The sequence below is a fragment of the Anolis sagrei genome, chromosome 3 (assembly GCF_037176765.1).
Source record: "Anolis sagrei isolate rAnoSag1 chromosome 3, rAnoSag1.mat, whole genome shotgun sequence".
Taxonomy (NCBI): domain Eukaryota; kingdom Metazoa; phylum Chordata; class Lepidosauria; order Squamata; family Dactyloidae; genus Anolis; species Anolis sagrei.
Window position 1 is genome coordinate 92,736,817 of NC_090023.1, and position 19,566 is coordinate 92,756,382.

The 19,566-nt window shown below is 39.8% G+C and overlaps 1 protein-coding gene across 3 annotated transcripts in view; it reads left to right on the forward strand.

The window, feature by feature from the left end:
- ARHGAP6 (Rho GTPase activating protein 6) overlaps window positions 1-19,566 on the forward strand; it is a 239,808-nt gene that overhangs the window by 94,832 nt on the left and 125,410 nt on the right. Inside the window, exon 1 of one of the 3 annotated variants that reach the window (XM_060769947.2) lies at window positions 18,354-18,722. The exons of the other annotated variants lie outside the window; for them this stretch is intronic. Within the exon in view, the coding sequence (XP_060625930.2) occupies window positions 18,633-18,722 (90 nt within the window). The 5' untranslated portion in view covers window positions 18,354-18,632. Of the gene's footprint in view, window positions 1-18,353; window positions 18,723-19,566 lie in introns of those variants that run through there. 3 annotated transcript variants of the gene reach the window in all.

Genomic DNA, 19,566 nt, shown 5'->3' on the forward strand with positions numbered 1-19,566 from the left:
TGGGGCAAGCTTTTGAGTTTACAGCATTCTTCATCAGGGAAGATAGTAAAAAAATCCTGTCACAAAGATGTGAATGTGGTTGTGTTGAAAATAACTGATGCTCAAGCCATAGTGTCTGTAGTTAGTCCAAAGACAGAAAACAAAAATGCACTGGAGATATGGACATTTAGGCTCTACAAGGTGGCTAAAGTTCTCTGGTCTTGATTTGCTTTGCTATTAAAGAACTTTGCAATTGTTTTGAGTAAAGCTGAATTTATATTTGCAAAAATGGTTGATAGAATCTGAAATTATCTCAGTTCTTTGTAGAGTCGAGTATCTGCAGTCTCCTCTGATTTTCCATTTTAAGATGTCAACCTTCACAGTTGAACCACAATGTTACCTCTTAGAAGTTGATTAGGTATGTAGAGTAACATGAAAAATACGATTTCCTTGTTTTGTTTCAACATAGAAAAAGACTGTGTTCAGATGCATAATGATCCATTCTTGGGATCAGGGTTTGTAGCTGTCCATTATGGATAGCATAGCAGACCAAACAACTGTTCTAGTGAGGAGTCAACAGTTGGCAGTTCTTAAAGGATTGAGCCATGGCTTGACAACTAGAGTTATTTCATCACAATTTTGTTTTAACTTTTACTGCATGCTGAATTTTAGATAATATGAAAGCTAATACCGTATTTTTAAATCCTTGAACTGTTTTAATCCATGGGCATTATTATAATACTTTTTGTTTTGACCGGTGAAGCTTATTTTATTATTTTAGTTTCACCCAATTTTATTTTCATGTTCTTGACTGGAAAATGCACTTTAATTTTTAATTTCTAAATTGGGAGTGGAGGAAAATATTATAATTCTTCTATCAATTCCTGTATCAAATCATTCAAGCACATCAGTTCCAGAAAGAGTGGGCTGTTCTTCCTGATCTGCCTCCCTTCTTTTACCAAAAATAATGGGCATTTTGTTGCTTTAAAATTAAGCAAGAACCAATATTGTACAAAAGCTGTTAGACCAGTCTGTCCTTAGGTTTAGGGTGAACTGAGGTTTGGCCACACAATCTGTTTTCTTGTCAGGGGTTGACCTTAAAATGTCTGCAATGCACTAATGTTTGTAAGAGACCAGCGATGTGCATATGATCACTTCTGACTAGAGATTTTATTAGATAACATCAGAGTATAGCAACTTTGTGTCACAGGTCCATTATTGCAAGTGGTTTTCAAGTGGCTTATCACACAGAATCCCTATCATGAACTTTATTTAATATAGAGTTTTGAATGATACATAGTGCCGATATTGGAAGAAAGAGAGTCAAATGAATTTCTCCCATAAGTTATAGCAGTGGTCATTTGGGGGCACTGGAGAAGAGAGTTTTCGAAATCAGATCTGCTTGAATTCTGCTTAAAGCCGTTCTCCTTATTCTTTTTCAAAATGCCACTAAATCATGACCCCACCAGTACGTGCTACTTCTAGTTTGTCTTCAGATAATGCTGGGAACATTTTGCCCCAGTAATTTTTCAGTTAAACAAAGATACAACAGTCTGAGAAACTTAGAAGAAAAATGAGCTATTAAAAAGAAAACAGATTCTGAATGTATTCTGAAAATAGATTCCGAATAATGTAAAAAGCATCCATTAACCCCCCCCCCCCCCAAATCATAATCTTGAAAATTAGTTTTAACATTCCTATGTTTTCTCACTTCCGTAGAGTTGCCTTGGAATACTTTCCTTGAAGAAGCTTTGGGCCTTCACCTTCCTTTCACCTTTTGTCTGCTATCTGGCAGACACTTCAGTATCTTCCTGCCAGTAGGGTGTGTGATCAAGTCTTTCTCAAGCCAACAGCAATATTGGTCTTAGGAGTCAGTTTTCAAGACCTCTCCCATAATCTGGACACTTTCAGTTGTGCAGTGCTTGGGAACTCCATGCTACCCATATCTGAGTGAGGCTGGAAAAAACAGTGTTTATATCCACATTAACAAATTTCTATTTTTAATGCTAAGCTTTTTCTTGCTTCTGTTCAGTTGAGACCTAAAGAACCAAGGGACAAAACTGGATGGAACTCAAGTAAACAATGTACATGTCACTAAAGGCTGGCAGCCCTGAAACAAAATTCTCTCTTTCTCAAAAAAATTTAAGCAAATTAATTAAGAGCCAATTTGGGAAGAAAATGCCATAATATTTTCAATTGACTCTATCTGCTTAGCATGCCCATAAATAATTCACTTTTTGAAATAGTATCTTTCCCCCTTTTTTCCCTTTTATAAGTTGGCTTTCTGTGTGTAGGAAACTATGCGGAGATATTTCTGAAAACATAAGATCAGTTATCCAAGTTTGTAAAGATCTTGATATAGTGGGGAACTTTCTTTTAAAATGCAAATGAGAATGCTTACACTGAAACCATTGCATAGCGGGGTGTGTGTGTGTGTGTGACTGCACTGCCAAGGTGCATAGTGTAATACACTATAATTTAGGAATTTGTGGTTAAACATATGTACTTGATTATTATTGTTCCACAAGTGACTTAAGCCAAACCTAGGGATATCATACATGTTCTTTTTCCTGGACATGACTTCAGAGCTAAAATGTCTATCTGGTTATATTTTTAAAATGTTCACGTGCCATGTTGCTGGTTCTATTGAGAGATCAACTAGGAGAAGGGACAGAGTTAGCAGCTCAGGTTAGGAGCAGAGAGAGAAGAAGGGCAAATCCAGAAAGGAAAGGTGGGCTGGAAGAGTGGGTGGTTGAGGGAGCTCTTGCTGTGCTGAGGGGTAGAAAAGGGCAGCTTGGCAGAGCAGGTAAAGTGGCTGTTAAAAGAGTTGGGGAAGGGGAAAATCAAAGCAAAATGATTATTATTTCAATAGTGTGTAGGTTAGGGTTATTTCAAGTAGTAATTATCACAGCATATATATCAGGAGTATTTAAAGTGAGAGTTGTCATAGCAATTGGCAGTTTGAAGTAGTCAGTAAATGTATTCTCTCTCTCTCTCTCTCTCTCTCTCTCTCTTGTTTTGTTTTTGAAAGCACTGTAATCCTACCTATCTAGAATATAAGGCTATATATGCTTTTTGGGACTTCTAGAAGGTATATTGTTATATGCAGATAATACATGAGTTAAATACCAAAGTCAGACTTCCATTTTCTATGTATAGTTGTGAGAAATTAACAGTGAAAAAAGATGACAGGAAGAGAATCAGCTCTTTTGCAATATTTGTTCATTTTCTGGTCCCAATTCAAGGTGCAGGTTCTTACCTACAAAGCCCTGAACGGTTTGGGACCCGCCTATCTGCATCACCACATTTCTGTGTATAAACCCACACGATCTCTTCGATCATCTGGAGAGGCCCTGCTCACGCTCCCATCTCCTTCGCAGGCACGATTGGTGGGGACGAGGGAGAGGGCCTTCTCGGTGGTGGCCCCCAGATTCTGGAACTCACTTCCCAGGGACATCAGACATGCCCCAACTCTGGCAGTCTTTAGGAGGAGCCTGAAAGCATGGTTGTTCCAGTGTGCCTTCCCAGAATAAGGAAAACTCTCAGCAATATGCCCTCAAAATGCACTTTACCCAGTTATATCCTACCTTGTTCATGTCAGCATTATTTTTTTAATTTTAATCTATTACATTTGGCCCAGCCATTGGTTTTAAATGCTTGTATGTCACTGTTGATTGTTTATTGCCTATTTTTGTTTATGTGATTTATATGAATTGTATTGTATTGATTGTTTTATTGATGTTTTGTTTATTGATGTATTGTGGGCTTGGCCTCATGTAAGCCACACCGAGTCCCTTGGGGAGATGGTAGCGGGGTATAAATAAAGTTTTATTATTTATTATTATATGTAGCTGTACTGCCAAAAAGATATAAATGGATCTGAACTTTCCCTAGAAGCCATACGTGATGTGATGGCAAATAAGAACAACAAATTTGTGAGTATTAATCCGGCCTGAACTTTGTTGACATTTGTTTTCATCTGGGAAAACTGAAAAATATTTTTGGAGCATGTGACTCATTTGTGTCAAAATCTTTCAGCCCTTAAGAGAGACTACATAGGTCTTGGATTATGCATAGTACCTCTAGAGCTTGTTGTTCGCCATTGCTCTTCATCATTGATTTCTCCTTTGTCACCAGTAAAGGGCTTTGCTGTTCCACAATTACTGGTGGTATGGTAACTACTATACCAACTGAGTTAAAACACTCTCAATTTTTATCTACTCAAAACTAGCCATCCCCTGCCACGCATTGGTGTGGCCCAGTCTGGTGATCTGGAAAGTAAAGTAATGAGAAAGTGCTGGTTTCTAATATATGTAATTTCTTTATGCTTGTGGGTAAACAGTTTTTCTTACTGTTTCTTTGTCAGTATTGATGTAGAGATTGTCTGGTTTGCTACCCTGGAACATGCAACATAATTGTCCTTAGGTTCTTGTGGGTTTTTTTCGGGCTACATGGCCATGTGCTAGAGGCATTTTTCCTGACGTTTTGCCTGCATCTGGCAAGCATCCAGGCGAAACGTCAGGAAAAATGCCTCTAGAACATGGCCATATAGCCCAAAAAAACCCACAAGAACCTAGTGATTCCAGCCATGAAAGCCTTCGACAATACATAATTGTCCTTTTAAGGGTCCCTTTAAAATCTATCATACTATATCTATGGCTGGATGGCTCTTTGTCAGGAGGGCTTCTATTACGTTTTCTTGCCCTGGTGAAGGGAGTTGGAGTTGATGGCCTTAAGTATTTTCTGTTGGTCATGGGAGTTCTGTGTGGGAAGTCTGCCCTAATTCTGTCATTGGTGGAGTCCAGAATGCTGTTTGATTGTAGGTGAACTATAAATTCCAGTAACTACAACTCCCAAATGTCAAGGTCTATTTCGCCCCAAACTCCATCTGTGTTCATATTTGGGCTTTTGGAATATTCATGCCAAGTTTGGTCCAGATCCATCATTGTTTGGGTCCCCAGTGCTCTCTGGATGTATGTGAATTACAACTCCTGAACTCAAGGTCAATGCCCAACAAACCCTTCTAGTGTTGGTCTGTTCTGTTGGTCATGGAGTCCTGTGTGCCATATTTAGTTCAATTCCATCATTGGTGGTCTTCAGAATGCTCTTTGATTGTAGGTGTACTATAAATCCCAGCAACTACAACTCCCAAATTACAAAAGCAATTTTTTGAGTGATGGTCACTTCTTGGGTTAGAAGGCGTCTTGTGTCCAAATTTGGTGTCAATTCATCCAGTGGTTTTTGGGTTATGTTAATCCCACAAACAAACATTACCATGGATTCCGGCCATGAAAGCTTTCGACAATACATTAAACATTACATTTTTATTTATATAGATAGCAGAAATGCTGCTACGGAGAAAAGAAAAAGCCTATACTTTGTGAAATTTAGTCCTTCTTTCTGAGAGGCTCCTTGCTGGATGCAGCCTTGGGAGCGTAATTGGTTTTACATCCCTTACTTAATTTAGAATAGACCAAGAGAATATCTTCAAATATTTACTTCTCCTTTTAAAAAGGAAATTAAATTTAAATGAGCCCTTTGCTAACCATAATTGATTGGGCTATTTCTTATAAAAGTGTTTGTTTATCATCTCTCAGCCTGTTAAGACTTCTCAATGTGATATTTGTTAGAATTGTAAAACTAATGTTTATTTTAAAATAAACCCAAATGTTCCAACTTTTAAAAAGGCAAAACTAACCTGTGCAGCCTGGGCTGCCAACTAGAAATTCAAAAGGCATGGAGCCAGCCATACTTCCTTTTAGAGTATGTTTTATAATGAAGCTGCCAATGCCTTGTGAACTCAGCAACCTGGTCTTTTAGCAACAAAGACAATTTGTTTGTTTTACAGGATAAAGATTCACTTTCTAGAAAAGCTAATAGTATAAGTTTTATCAAGATAATTCTTCAGATTCGAAGTGTTGTGGGAAAGAACAAGTGGGAAAACATTATAGCAAAATTTTTCAAAGATTTTGCTGTCTTTCAAACACTAATTGGTTTTCTTTTGAATCTTTATGGTGCACTCTATTATGCAACATATTTTGCAATATGATCCCTAGTGCCTCCTCCTTCTTTTGAACCCAGCTTGGGCATCTGGTATTTCTCACTTCATATATGGTAAAAGTCTTTGCTGTAGAATTTTGAGCATCAATTTTTTGTCTGGGAAATTTATATAATGGACCTGTGGTTACTGCCAGGCCTGTAGCGAGGGGGGGGGGGTTAGGGGTTCAACCCCCCCCCCCCGAAATGTTTCAGATTTTTTTTAAAAAAACCCCAGTTTACTCATGAATTTTAACTGGTTAACCAAATCCCCATGCTAAGTCTATGAGATGCAAAAACTGCAAACACTATCTCAAGCAAATATTTATTTATTTATTTATTATTCAAACTTATATGCTGCCACTCCCCTGGGGCTCGGAGCGGCTTACAAGAACAGGGTAAAATCAAACAGAATTTAAAAACAACTTAAAAACAGCAATATCAGAGATCAAAGTCCCATCGAAACAGATATGTCTTACATGCCCTGCAGAAAGCTGATAAGTCCCGCAAGGCACGGATTTCAGGTGGCAGAGTATTCCAGAGTGATGGTGCGACTGCTGTAAAGGCTGTGTCTGGTTGCTGTTAGACGCAAGCTCTTGACACTGGGAATTTCCAATAGATCTTGGTCCTCAGAACGGAGGGGTTGGTAGGGGGTGAGGCGGTCCCTCGGGTACATCGGCCCCAGACCATGCAAGGCTTTAAATATTGACAATTTATTCACACTGTCATTACTTGCAGCAATAGCCGATGTAGTGAAGCAACCCAGTTGGGTGTGTATGTGTTGAATGCTCTCATTAAGGAGGCCAGACTTTGTGGAGGTGGTTGACAGGGGCGGAGCTGCAGGCTATTGAAGGCTGCTCTGCCCCCTGCTGTGCTCTTTGCTTCAGCGTGAGCTAGAAGGCAGGTTTCAACCCCCCCCCCGCGAAATTTTCAACCCCCCCCCCCCCGAAAATTTCAACCCCTCCTGAAATTTTTTTCTGGCTATGGCCCTGGTTGCTGTCATCTTTGATTCCCTTTTACTGGTGAATAAAATGTACATTGAGCATTCCCAATCTGTGGGACCTTGTTTTTTGTTTTCAATAATTATTGACATATTTTAGTTAGAACTGGATTTTTCCAATTTTTGAACCTGGAGGTTCGTCTTTATATGGTTGTTCCTTAAATGAATCCATTACCCTTTCATCCTTTTTTATATAGTTCTTGTGTTGATGTATTCTATTTGCTATTTCAGCTTGCACCTGATATTGGAAGATATACGTTTTTGGTGATGGATACTATTATGCACTGTTTTATGGTGATCAAAATGTGTCTTGTGGCAGAGTATTATTATACTAGGCAGAGGCAGATGGTATGCATACCTTTTCTTAATGTGATTTCTTAGAGCTTTTAGTTCATGTGAAATAGAAAAATGGAAAGATAAGTACTTCTTTATAAAGATGGCTGAAAGATTCAAATCAGTGGCTGCTTCTTAAATCTAGCAAAACAATGTTTCAGAATGAAATCACCCTTTTGTAATCACCATGTCCTTTTTCAGTAGATAGCTAAACTTTCTTGGATTTCCTCTTTATCTTTTATTCAGTTTATCTTCAGTAAAGTTGTAACTTTGAAAAAGATTATTTACTGAGCAAAATCTTAGAACAGTTGGATGCACATGTGTATGTGTGTGTGTGTGTGTACATCCATGTATCTGGAGGCCTATCTTAAGCACTCAAAGGTAATTTTGCCTCTACCTTCCCAGCTTTTGTCTTCCACAATTGCCTTGCTCTGTTTTATACATTCAGTTAACAAACCACATGGTCTTCTCCATCAATTGAACCTTTTTTGTAATGTTTGAGCATTATGTTCTACTCTTCCCAAGAATTTAAGACAAGTGGTTCTGCACGGGGGCACAGTTAATTTTTAACCATGGAAAAACCAGCATATCAATGAATTTTGGGGGAAGAATATGACTGGGTAGGATGAAACAATTTGCTTGAATGAAGGAAAAACAAACAGAAATGCATTGAATGCATTTTAGATTTAGTTTAAAGCTGACTTAATATCCTTTTGAAAATGAAAAGCAGTTGCCCAAATGAAATAGATACTGTGTGTATTTACCTGAGTCTTATGGAAATAACTTATATGATGAGCCTGGCTCCATAAACTCCACTATGTCTGGATCAGCAAACTTTAGTTTTGGAGAGGTCTACAAATGTGTGACAACCAGCTTAATCTGTTCTGGGCTAGCTTATCCACTCATCTCACTCTGCAAAGAAGAGAGGCATTCTTTCTGGGATGGAAAGAAGTGGCACAGAAACTGATTTATTTTCTTAGCATTTAGAGTTAGCTCATTCATTTTGAAACTCATCAACACTGAAATCCACCCTAGTCCAAAATGGATTACATAAACAAGAAGCAAAATGAAATGTGTTCAGCTAAACTGCAGCTTTAGGATGGCAGTTGTTTTTTTCTACAGCATCTGTGATTTTAAAAAAGGTTTTTAAAGAAAAAAATTACAAAATAACAGAACTTATTCTGCACTTTCCCTGTGGTTGTTCAAGTAATTTCTCTTTAAGGGCTTTGCTAATTGCACGGGCAAGTGACCATTCGTTTGGAGCATGCTATATGTTGACACAGTGCATTACTTCATTTAGCCTTGTTGGCAATGTGAGATTTTAAGATAACAATACTGGGGTTACTCTCATTCTACACTGCTATCCTTGGAATGATACCTGGATTTTAATTTAACTCTGCCACTGCATGGTATTCACACAACATTTGCTTTTCAAAAGCAGTAAAAATGAAATGTTTGAAGCAGGAACATGAAACTAGCATCACTATTTTCTTTCCTTCACCGATTGGTTTTTAGTTCTATATTATTATTTTGTCACCTTTGAATGATGAATGAGTGAGAGACTAATCTCTCCTCCACAAGGTATCTTACAACAATTGTGCTCATAGAAAACGTCAGCAAGGCCCCTTCTACTCTGCCATATAGACCCCACACTATCTGCTTTGATTTGGATTATATGGCAGTGTAGTCTAAGATAATCCAGTTCTAATCAGATAATGTGGATTTTCTGTTTTGATAACCTGGATTATCTGACAGTGTAGAAGGGAGCTAAGTAAAAGTAAACTTCATTTCTAAAAAGCTTGCTGCCAGGATAAAATCTAGTAATCTGCCTGCTTTCTGGATTTTCCTCAAATACTCATTTCCCAAAAAACCCTGTCCCTTGAGTTTATTACTCAGAGGGGTGTAGGGGAGAACTGAAAGACTCAAAGCCACTGGGAGCTTGATTCCTGTCATATGCTTATATCTGGCCAACAAAAATTTCCAAGGAGTGTAAAACAGTTTGCTAGTTGTGATTCTCCTTAAGTTGCTTTTCCCTGTTGTATTTAATAGAGTTAATGACTTTTAACATCCATTTTAAAAACCAGCCATCCACTTGAGTCATTTCCATTTTCTATCATTAATCAACTCAATTTGCACAGAAATCTATGGATCCTGTGATTGCCAACACACACACACACACACACACACACACACACTGTGTGTTATTTTGCTTATAAAACAGTGAGATCGTGCTTAAGAGAGAGGTACAAAAAGACTTTATGTGGTCCCTAATTATGCACAGGAGACCTTTGAAGTTGATGCTTCCTGAATTCCTAAGAGTTTCCACTGTTGTTATTGATCAAACTTTTTAAGCAGAGGACAGTTCACAGTTCCATGAACAAATTCCTATGCACACCACATATATCTTAGTTGTAGTGCAAATTAAAAAAAACACACATGAAAGAACATTTAAAATGAAGAAATTTTTAACCAGTATAAACTTACCAGTATATCAGTGGGAAGCATGGTTCTACTTTTGGCTGATGAGATAGTCAGGTTAATTAGGATTCTTGTTAAGATACAAATTGCCTCTTGTATCTTAAAAGAGAAGACCTGGGGGAATGGGCCATTTTTGAGGGGAAGAATCAGGACTTAAAACGACTTGTGTGCCTTCAAGTCGTTTTAGACTTAGGGTAACTCTAAAACTGGAGCCCCCGGTGGCACAATGGGTTAAACCCTTGAGTCAGCAAGACTGCTGACTGAAAGATTGGCGGTTTGAATCTGAGGTGAACTCCCATTTGTCAGTTCCAGCTTCCCATGCAGGTACATGAGAGAAGCCTCCCACATGGTAAAAGCAACATCCTTGCAGACGTCCAGTTCTCTCACACCAGAAGTGACTTGCAGTTTTTCAAGTTGCTGCTGACACAAAAAATAAAAATAATCTAAAGTTTAGGGTGGGGCAAGTAAATGACCTTGGAGGGTCACATCAGGTTTAGGGGCTTTAGTTTGAGGATTCCTGTTATAGATCCTCTGTTTGTTCTAGTTTGGACAATCTTTTTTTGAATCCATATGTTCTCCAGAATACCTCCAGTTATTTACCCAAATACATACCTGTATCTCAATTGGTTAGAATCTTGGGCTTGGTGTATGTATCCTATTTCTGTTCCCTGGATGTTTCCATTTTAATCTCGGTTTGCATAAGAATTGCTGACCCATATGTAAACAGTGTGTCCATCATCACTATGTACTTTACACATAGATTCCCCCTGTGACACTCAATGCTTGCCAGTAAATATGTTCATCTTTAAGGCACCACAAGACTCATTCCAACAGAACCCTTCACTTTGAGTTGTCACAAGACTCTACCATTACAGAATCCTTTTTGCTGCTTAGGAAATCATATAAAGCACAGTGAAATGTGGTTTTCGTGCCTTCTTTATTATTGACTTTTAAAAGTACTTCTTAACAACAAACCCCATGAATGATTTACTGGCATTAGGGTGTTTTTGTGTACAGTCTACAATTAACAAAAATTACTATAGCTTTCTCATTTGGCAATGTAGCTACATGCTATATTTATACAATATTTTCTTCTTGGGAAATTGGATTTGTTTATACATTCCATTAGTTGAACCAGCTTTATAAAAAAAAACAAAAAACAAACAAACAAATATTAAGGTTCATGGGTGAGTGGGAAAATAGAAGAAGCCAATAAGTTTAAAATTGTTCTAAAGCACACAAACTTCCGTGTCTTCTTCTCAAAGGAATATTGTGAGATATGTCACAATTACTCTGTTTTAACAGATGATTAACTGAAGCAAGAACAGATGTCAACTTACTTGGGGCAAAACAACAAACCATTGGCTCAAATTAAACTCCCCCAAGATTGTCTTAAAGTTGAGTCTAATGGGCAACATGGTCTTTTTAACCTCAGCATATTGTTGAATGACTGTAAAATTGTATAGAACTGTTTCGAAGGGAGATACCTAATACAACAAAAACAACAATAGAATTCCCCGTCCAGATGGTCTTCAAACTGGGCCAATTCAGCCTGATTTTCTTTTCTATTATTTTCCTTTCTTTTACATTCTCAACCAATTTGTCCAAGGCTTCTGTAATTGTTTTTTTTTTAAAGAAAGTATTTATTTACTCATGCTTTTATTGTCTGCCTTCAACAAGTTCCCAGAGCAGCTTAGAAATAGTTTAAGAAATGAGGACAAAATATCCCATATTCTAGCCAACTCCATTGCAGTATGTCTTGAGTCCAGCTATAATGGATTTTTAATATAGATCTTACATTAGTCAGAATGTCATAAAAAGGACATTTGTGATGTTAATATTGATGGGATGGAATGCTTGTTTTTATTAATTATATGCTTTTGTATTATAACTCAGGCAATGTTTCATATATTATTTGAGAATGTCCTTAACTGGTTTAACTTCAGTTATGGATCCATTACATAATTTTATAGGAGAAAGGAAGTGATTCAACACTGTGGGAGACCTTTCCTATCTTTACTGGTTTTCTACATATATGTTCAGAGAGAATCTGAAATACTCCCTTAAAGTATATTTTTGTTTTAAATGTAGTCTATTTAGATTGACTTCCTTTGTTTTTAGAATAGAAGCTATATTGGCTATTTTTTAAGCAACAAAAAAGAGAAATTTCTAAAATCAGTTATTGTTGTCAACAGTTTAAGATACTCTTGCAAAAATATACTGATGGTATCCCAATAAAAATGCGTCATCAACAAGTGTCAACAAGTTAAAAATTGAAAATTGTCTAGATTTTAACCTGCAAGGACTTTGGCATTTTAAAATTGTATTTGTCTGTTGTAGCACTGAATTATGTTAGAACAGCACACCATAAAATAAATAGTTTCTTTTGAGGACAACTGTGAAGATCTTTCTGGCAAAGTTATTGATTCTTATTGCTTAAAATATGCTCAGGAAATCTTTGAATCTGTGTCAAGTTTCCCTTGCATCTGGCAATCAGATGGTATCTGATTCTTCTATAGTTGCATCATGATTGAATTTGTTTGGCTATTTTAAGATATTCTGAAATAGCTGACAAGGTGAATGATGGAATCCATGTTTCATATGAATATAGAGCAGACATGAGCAAACTTTTTTGCTTTGGGGCCGCATTGAGGGTCTGGCCAGGTGGGCCAGGTGGGCCGGGAGGGAAGGCGGCCGGGCACACACTGTTTGGAGCAGGCCTGGGAGGGGGAGGGCCCAGGAGAGGGCAGGCCCAGGAGTGGGCAGAGCAGGGCCCTGGCCACCCTCAGGTTGCCCTCCTGGCATAAGGATGGGGCTGCTCACCATATTCTTATGCTGGGAGGAAGGTGGGATACATGACGACTGCCCCCATCCTCTTCCCTGATCCTCAAGCTGTCCTCTTGGCATTATGCTGGGAGGAGGGGCAAGACAGGCAGTGGCTGAGAGTGTTCCAGTGGGCTCTCAGCTGTCACATTCCTTCCTCGAGTCAGGGCTGCTCACTCTGTCTTTGTACCAGGAGGAGGGTGAGACGTGCAGTGGCTAAAAGTGCTCTAGCTCTCCTTGCTGTGTGCCTTCCTCACCCATCTTTTTGGCATCAGGATGCGACAGGCCACCTTATGCTAAGAGGACAGGGAAAATGAGGAAGGCCTGAGGTAAGCGCCCAGAGGGCCACATCTGTTGCAATCCAGAGCAGGGAACGAGGCCCTAAGATAACTATCCACCACACTTGACTGTGAAAAACAATCCTTTTTTATTGAAGAAAAATGGTTACAAAATAAAGGAAAAATGCAAGTCAAAAGCCACAGCAAAATCAGCAAACATGAATTTAAATGCACAAGAACAAAACCCAAAGCCACACTGCAAAATACTGGAACCTGTTTGGTGATTCACTAACCGTACTTGATATCCTAGAAATCTTCCCAAGCTATGGCCAGGGAACCGGGAGAGCTGCCAAGGTCTTCATCAATTCTGAAATGATGCCTGAACTGAGACAGTCAGCCTGGCGGAAGGCAATTAAAACCCAAGAATTGGTTCCGTGAACCACCCCTCTTCTTTGAAGCCAATGTTTTTAATTCTTGAATTCGGGAGGATCGACGCAAGCTGAGTGATTTATTTCTATCTTGCCAAATTTGGCCCCTTCTGTTGTCATTACAGTTAACAGGTGCAGAAGGGAGGGAATGTTCAAGGTCTCCCTCTGAAACATTCTCATGAACACTGGTACTTTCATTTTCCAAATCTACAGAAGTTCCTTCCTCACTAATTTCAGGAACATTGGCATTTTCCAAACCTACAGCAGTTTCTTCCTCACTAATTTCAGGAGCATTGGCATCAAGAGGTACATTTCCATTAGCATCAGTAAATATATTTTCATTAGCATCAGGAGGAACAAACAGAGAATCAGGTTCAAGTTCAAACTCAGGCTGAACCCCAACAACATCCACCCCCTGGGCCTTAGTTTGCCCATGCCTGATATAGAGGCTCACCACGTGCTTTGTTTTGAGTGAATCAGGGGTTAATCTGAACTGACACAATAGTTCTCTATACAATCAAGTCAACTTGCAATGGCTTCGTCATATCAGCTCCAACATGGAATTGTAGTATAAACATACATTTTACCCTTTCTTTTCTTTCTTTCTTTGCTAACATATCATGATTGAATTTGTCACCTGCCAAGGACATTTATCTGCATGCTTAGGAAGTCATATCTCATCAGCTGTAGGTTACTGCACTGTACAGATTTTGCAAAGTAATGAACAGTGGCCCTCTGTACCCCTGTATTCTGTATCATGGATTCAATTGAAATCTCCCAAAAGTAAACCTTGATTTTGTCATTCTATATAGGGGATGTCATTTTACTATGCTATTGTATATAATTGGACTTGAGTATCCAAGGATTTTGTTTTCCATCGGGGTCCTGGGACCAAACCTCAGCAAATATTAAGGGTTCACAGTAGAATAAAAAGAGGAAATTTAAAGGAAAATATTAATGTCAACAATAATCTGCTTATTCAAAGTCACAGTTTTGAGATGTAGTAGAGAAACCTATCTTCCTGACTTCTAAAAGATGAAAGACAGTAACAGTTTTATTTCACCAAGGGGAATTGCACATGTACGCAGTTGTATGTGCTCTCTTGTAAAGATAGGTTATAAGATTGTATTCTATTATTATTCACACACACACACACACACACATTTACATATACATATACATATACACACACACTCCATTTTTGATAGCAAGTATCAACTTGTCAGTCCTTCACTAATTGAAATTCAACAATGCCTTATTAACTACAAAATGCAACAACAAAATATATTGTAGAATTAATAAAATGTGGTGCTAGACTGATGAAAAGCCAGGGAACAGGAACACTGCACAATTGTATCTGTGGCTGTCCAAAAATTAATCTTAATTGGAAAGAGATTTACTTGCAGCCAAGTAGGTGTAGGATTGTGCCATTCTGAGCTTTGTTAATGAAGAGGTTTGTAAGGTTAATGATTTCCTTACATTAGCTCAGTAACATTTTACAGCTAGCCTAACTTTCAAAAGACCACTAACTGCTTTAAGTAATTACTCATTCATAGAACCTCAAAGAACTAATACCAGTAGGTGAATTTGACTATTTTCTCCTTCCAGATTTATGTCGCTTAAGACAGCATGAACAGAACTAAGGCAGGAATTCATGATATTCAACATGCTTGGTGTTTTTGAAATCTCCCAGCTGATGTAGATGACAACTGTGAAGATAATTCATTGCCTTTTCCCTTTGTAAATAAATCCTTTATTAAAACTTTAACTAGAAGATGATACAGATCTCCTTGAAAACATGATTGGTTACTGAATTCTCTCTTGAATTGGCTATTTTGAAAGAGTACAGATCTTTTAAAAAGACATTCTTCCCATTGCCAGCTTTAGAGTAATGGTGGGTAAAGTGCCAGTTATTCACTTATTTCTAGTTGGAGTCTGGTTTTACTGTTTCAGACATGGGATGTCTCAGAAGCTTGCATATTATGAATATTAAGTGAAAACTGAAAGCATAGTTTTCCAGTTAGGGTTAACAGTTGACCCAGATTACTTCTGAATATCCTGAAGTAGAGAAATATAAACACAAACCTTAATTCTTCTACTTCAAAAGGTCAGAGGCCTGGATTTTTTTTGAAGAGGCTGTTTATGTACATGCTCCAAGAGAGAGTGTATTGTCTTAGAAAAGATCCCATGAACACCTACATCAGAGTCTTCCAAAGACAGTGGTATATACAGCTAAAAAAGCATGGGAAAACTTTCCCTGAACTCAAAATATCATAATTGGCATAGAACATTAAAATCTATAACAAAAAAACAGAAACAGCATATATTAGAGAATTTTAAACTTGGCGCAAAATGCATCCGGAATCAATTTTTTTTTATTAATAACATTTTATTGTGCAAGGAACTTGACTGTTTTTTTTTCTCAGCTGAGGAATGTCAGTGTTAGTTTTTCTCTAGAAAAGAAATTATGTTTCTAGTTCAAATGTCTACCAAAAATATATGATTGGTGAATATGTCCTCATTTTTGCTTACTCTTACTAACAGAAATAGACCAAAGAGTATCCGTTCTTACTTCTCAGGAACTTTCTATAGATATTCCCTTATCCACTTAAGTCTCATAATAATTGTAGTTTTTGTAGGTGCTGGAAACTTGTTCATAGAATCATAGAGTTGGAAGAGACCTCATGAGCCATCCAGTCCAACCCCCTGCCAAGAAGCAGGAAAATTGCATTAAAAGCTTTTGGTGCTTCCTAGCCCCCACCTTAAAAGTAAAAAAGATGGGATATATATTTAAAACAACTTATATGTATATGCTCGTATTAGAGAGTTTTGTTAAGATGATAAAATCAGTGAAGAGATACAGACCTGGATGCCTTGACAGCTAAGCAGAATTTCCTAATAGCTCGCATTCTTCCTTCCTTTAGATAAACATTGCTGTATTAGGAAGAAACCAATAATATCTCCTGAATACAATCTTTCTCTGGACTAATTTGTCTTTCCATTCATTCTGTTATTACTAGGCTTTTAACCATTAATGAAATGGATTGTTCTAAGTTTTCCAGGCCTCACAACCTCAGAGGATGCCTGCCATAGATCCAGGCAAAGCGTCAGGAGAGACTGCTTCTGGAAAATGGCCATACAACCCGGAAAACTTACATCAACCCAGCAATTCTGGCCATGAAAGCCTTCGACAATACGTTTATGAAATATTCCTGTGGAATTGAAGTAGTGCACTATTCTTTTTGTCTCAAAGTCCTACATTTTGATTATTGCACAGGCCAATAAATCATTTTTCTAGGCATCTTGGTTTTTAGGCCTGTTACTGAGGTTATTCGGGGTGCTGATTCAGAAAATGTCATTGGTAAACTGCACCAGCTCTAATTTCTTAGATATGGTCATGATTTTCTATGGGCGAACAGATAAAGAGTGGTATATATGTTCCGTATCTCAAAAACAAGACTTGATGGGGAAAACTAGTGCCATTTTTGGAATTAGCAGGTCTAATATACCCGGAGACAAGTCTGTGTGTTGGCCAGTGTTATCTGTGGTTTTTCATATCTGTACAAATCCAAATCCCTGTGTGGCCTCAGCTTGGTCATTCTGGCCTTGCTTTAAGATTCTAATCTAGACAAAATGATTTTCCTTATGGAAATAATATTTTTTCAAGATGAAAGCTTGTCCATCATTCTGTTGGCTGTGATTAATACTTGTGCAGTAATTAAAAAAATATGATAGTGTCTAAGTTACTTCTTCCTAGTAATTTCTGAAACCTCACATTTTCTGTTTGTTTATCCCAGATTATCTGGCAGTACGAACTCCAGTTTAATCTAATTTAAAACAGAAACCTGGGATCAGATCCTGGAATATAAGGCCTGTCTGGAAGGGCTCAGAGAGGCTCACAAACTCTTCCAGGGGAAAATATCTTTAGTTGAATGTCAGAAAGTATAGTTAAGTGAAACCAGGGGGTTGTATTGTACTTCCCTTTAGCCCAATGGTTCTCAACCAGATAGGTCCCCATCTCTTCAAAAGAAAAGCTTAATTTCCATGAAATGTGTTTTCTTGTAGTCAAGACCCCCCCCCCTCCATCCCACCCCCAAATTGCCAACTTTATCCCAGCAAAAAAAATCAATCTCCAGGGGGCTCGGTCTGTGGGAGAAAACAGTCCCAAAGAGTGGCACAGCTATCATTGAAGCCATATTATTGCTTTATTATCCCTATGGCTTCTGGAATGGCACCGCTGCCTTTTTGCTTTAGAGCAAGCATGGGCAAACTAGACCCTCCAGATGTTTGGACTTCAGCTCCCACCATTCCTAACAGCCTCAGGCTTAAGTGGCTGAGGGGGGAAAGCAAGGGGCTTGAGGCTGTTAGAAATGGTTAGTTGGAGTCCAAAACACCGGGAGGGTCCAAGTTTGCTCACACTTGCTTTAGAGAGAAAGCTGGAAGAAAAATGTCCTCCTTCAAGGCAGTATAGACCAGACATCGTCAAACTGCGGCCCTCCAGCTATTGGGGCTTTCATCTCCCAGAATTCCTGACAATTGAACAGGCTCCTTAGGGCTTCTGGCAGTTGGAGGCCCAAACGGAAGGCCACAGTTTGAGGATGCCTGGCATAGACCCTCTCTCTGTGCAGGCAAGGGCGGGCCTGTACGGTGAAGTGCAGTTGGGCGCCACTTGAACTGCCCTGGTTCAAATGCTAAATGGCATTGGCTGTCACTTGACCTCATCTTTGGGCTTCTCTATACCAAAGGCTGACTTGTTTACACTGTGAATCCCTGGATCTCATGGTATTGAGGCGTAGCAGTGAAAGCGGGGTCAGGCTGCATTCGTGGCACAGAGGCGCCCCAAGTTCCAATCAGTCTTAACAAGCCAAGCGTGGCGCCTCAGGACAGGAAAGAAGGAGTCAAGGACGGGGCATTTGGCGCCTCCAGCTGTTGAGGAGGCGCAGCCTTCGCCCCCCACCCTCCTCCTCCTCCTCCTCAACCCGAAAGGGTAGCCACTAGCGAGGGCCACCCAAAGCTCAAGCGCCCCGCCCTCCGAGAGGCGGCAACCCAGGCTCCTCCAGCCGCCGCTGCCGCGCTTCAGTCCCCATCCCGGCTTGGCCAGGAACTGAGGCGGCGGGGAAAGTAGTTTGGGAGGAGGAGGAGGAGGGAAAAGAAGAGGAGGATGCTCCCTGCCCCGCCGCTGGGGGAGGCGGCAGGACTCCCGCCTGCCTTGAGGACGGTTTAAATCAAAGCTCGGAGGAGAGCCCCCTTCTCCCCGTCTCCACCCGCCCGCCAGCCATGCTGCAGCGCCGCGGGGACCTGGGGCTGATGCCGCCCTCCGGAGGGGAGGCTGTGCTCCTCAAGGCCAGGCATTCCCTCTACTATGCGGTGAGCACGCGCCCGGAGCGGGCAAAGTCGGGGCTCTTTTGGCGGGAAGCGGGGGGGGGGGGGGGGGGGGCTGGCGGGCGGAAGACCCTTCCTTGGATTCCCAGGGAAGAAGCGGCTTTCGTGCCTCCCTCACTCAGGGGGGGCTCTGGTGGGGAGAACCCCCGCGTTCAATTGGAGGCCAGCTTACCAGTGTCAGGCCTTGTACACCTCTGCAAGCTGAGTATCTCTGATCTGACAGGGTTGTTTTGCACCCCCGCCCTAGTTTGGAATCTTTTTGAATTGAGACCTGAGACCCCAGACCCAAGGCTAAGCTGAAATCCCATTCTTATGTTCCAGATACCATATGGCAGTGGCTCCCAACCTTTTTTTGACCAGGGACCCCTTTGACTAGGGACCTCTTTGACAAGGGATCCTTTTGATCAGGGACCACTTGACCAGGGACCACTCGACCAGGGACCCCTTTGACTACCAACCTCTTTGACCAACCAACCTCTTTGACCAGGGACCCCTTTGACCAGGGACCCTTTTGATCTGGGACCTCATTGATCAGGGACCACTTGACCACGGACCCCTTTGACTACCGGCCTCTTTGACTACCAGCCTCTTTGACCAGGGACCCCTTTGACCACAGGGACCACTCTCCAGCATTAGTACCAAAAGGGTTACTAATTGGTTTTTTGTTAACTTTAGATTCGGTTTGGGGTGCTGATTCAGAAAATTGCATTGGATAGATCACAATTTCCAATATAGAACATATGCCATGGTCAGTGACAGGGAAGAAGTAGCAGGCGACGAGAAAGGAGTGGAAATAAACTAAATACAATTAAATAAACAAACAAACAAA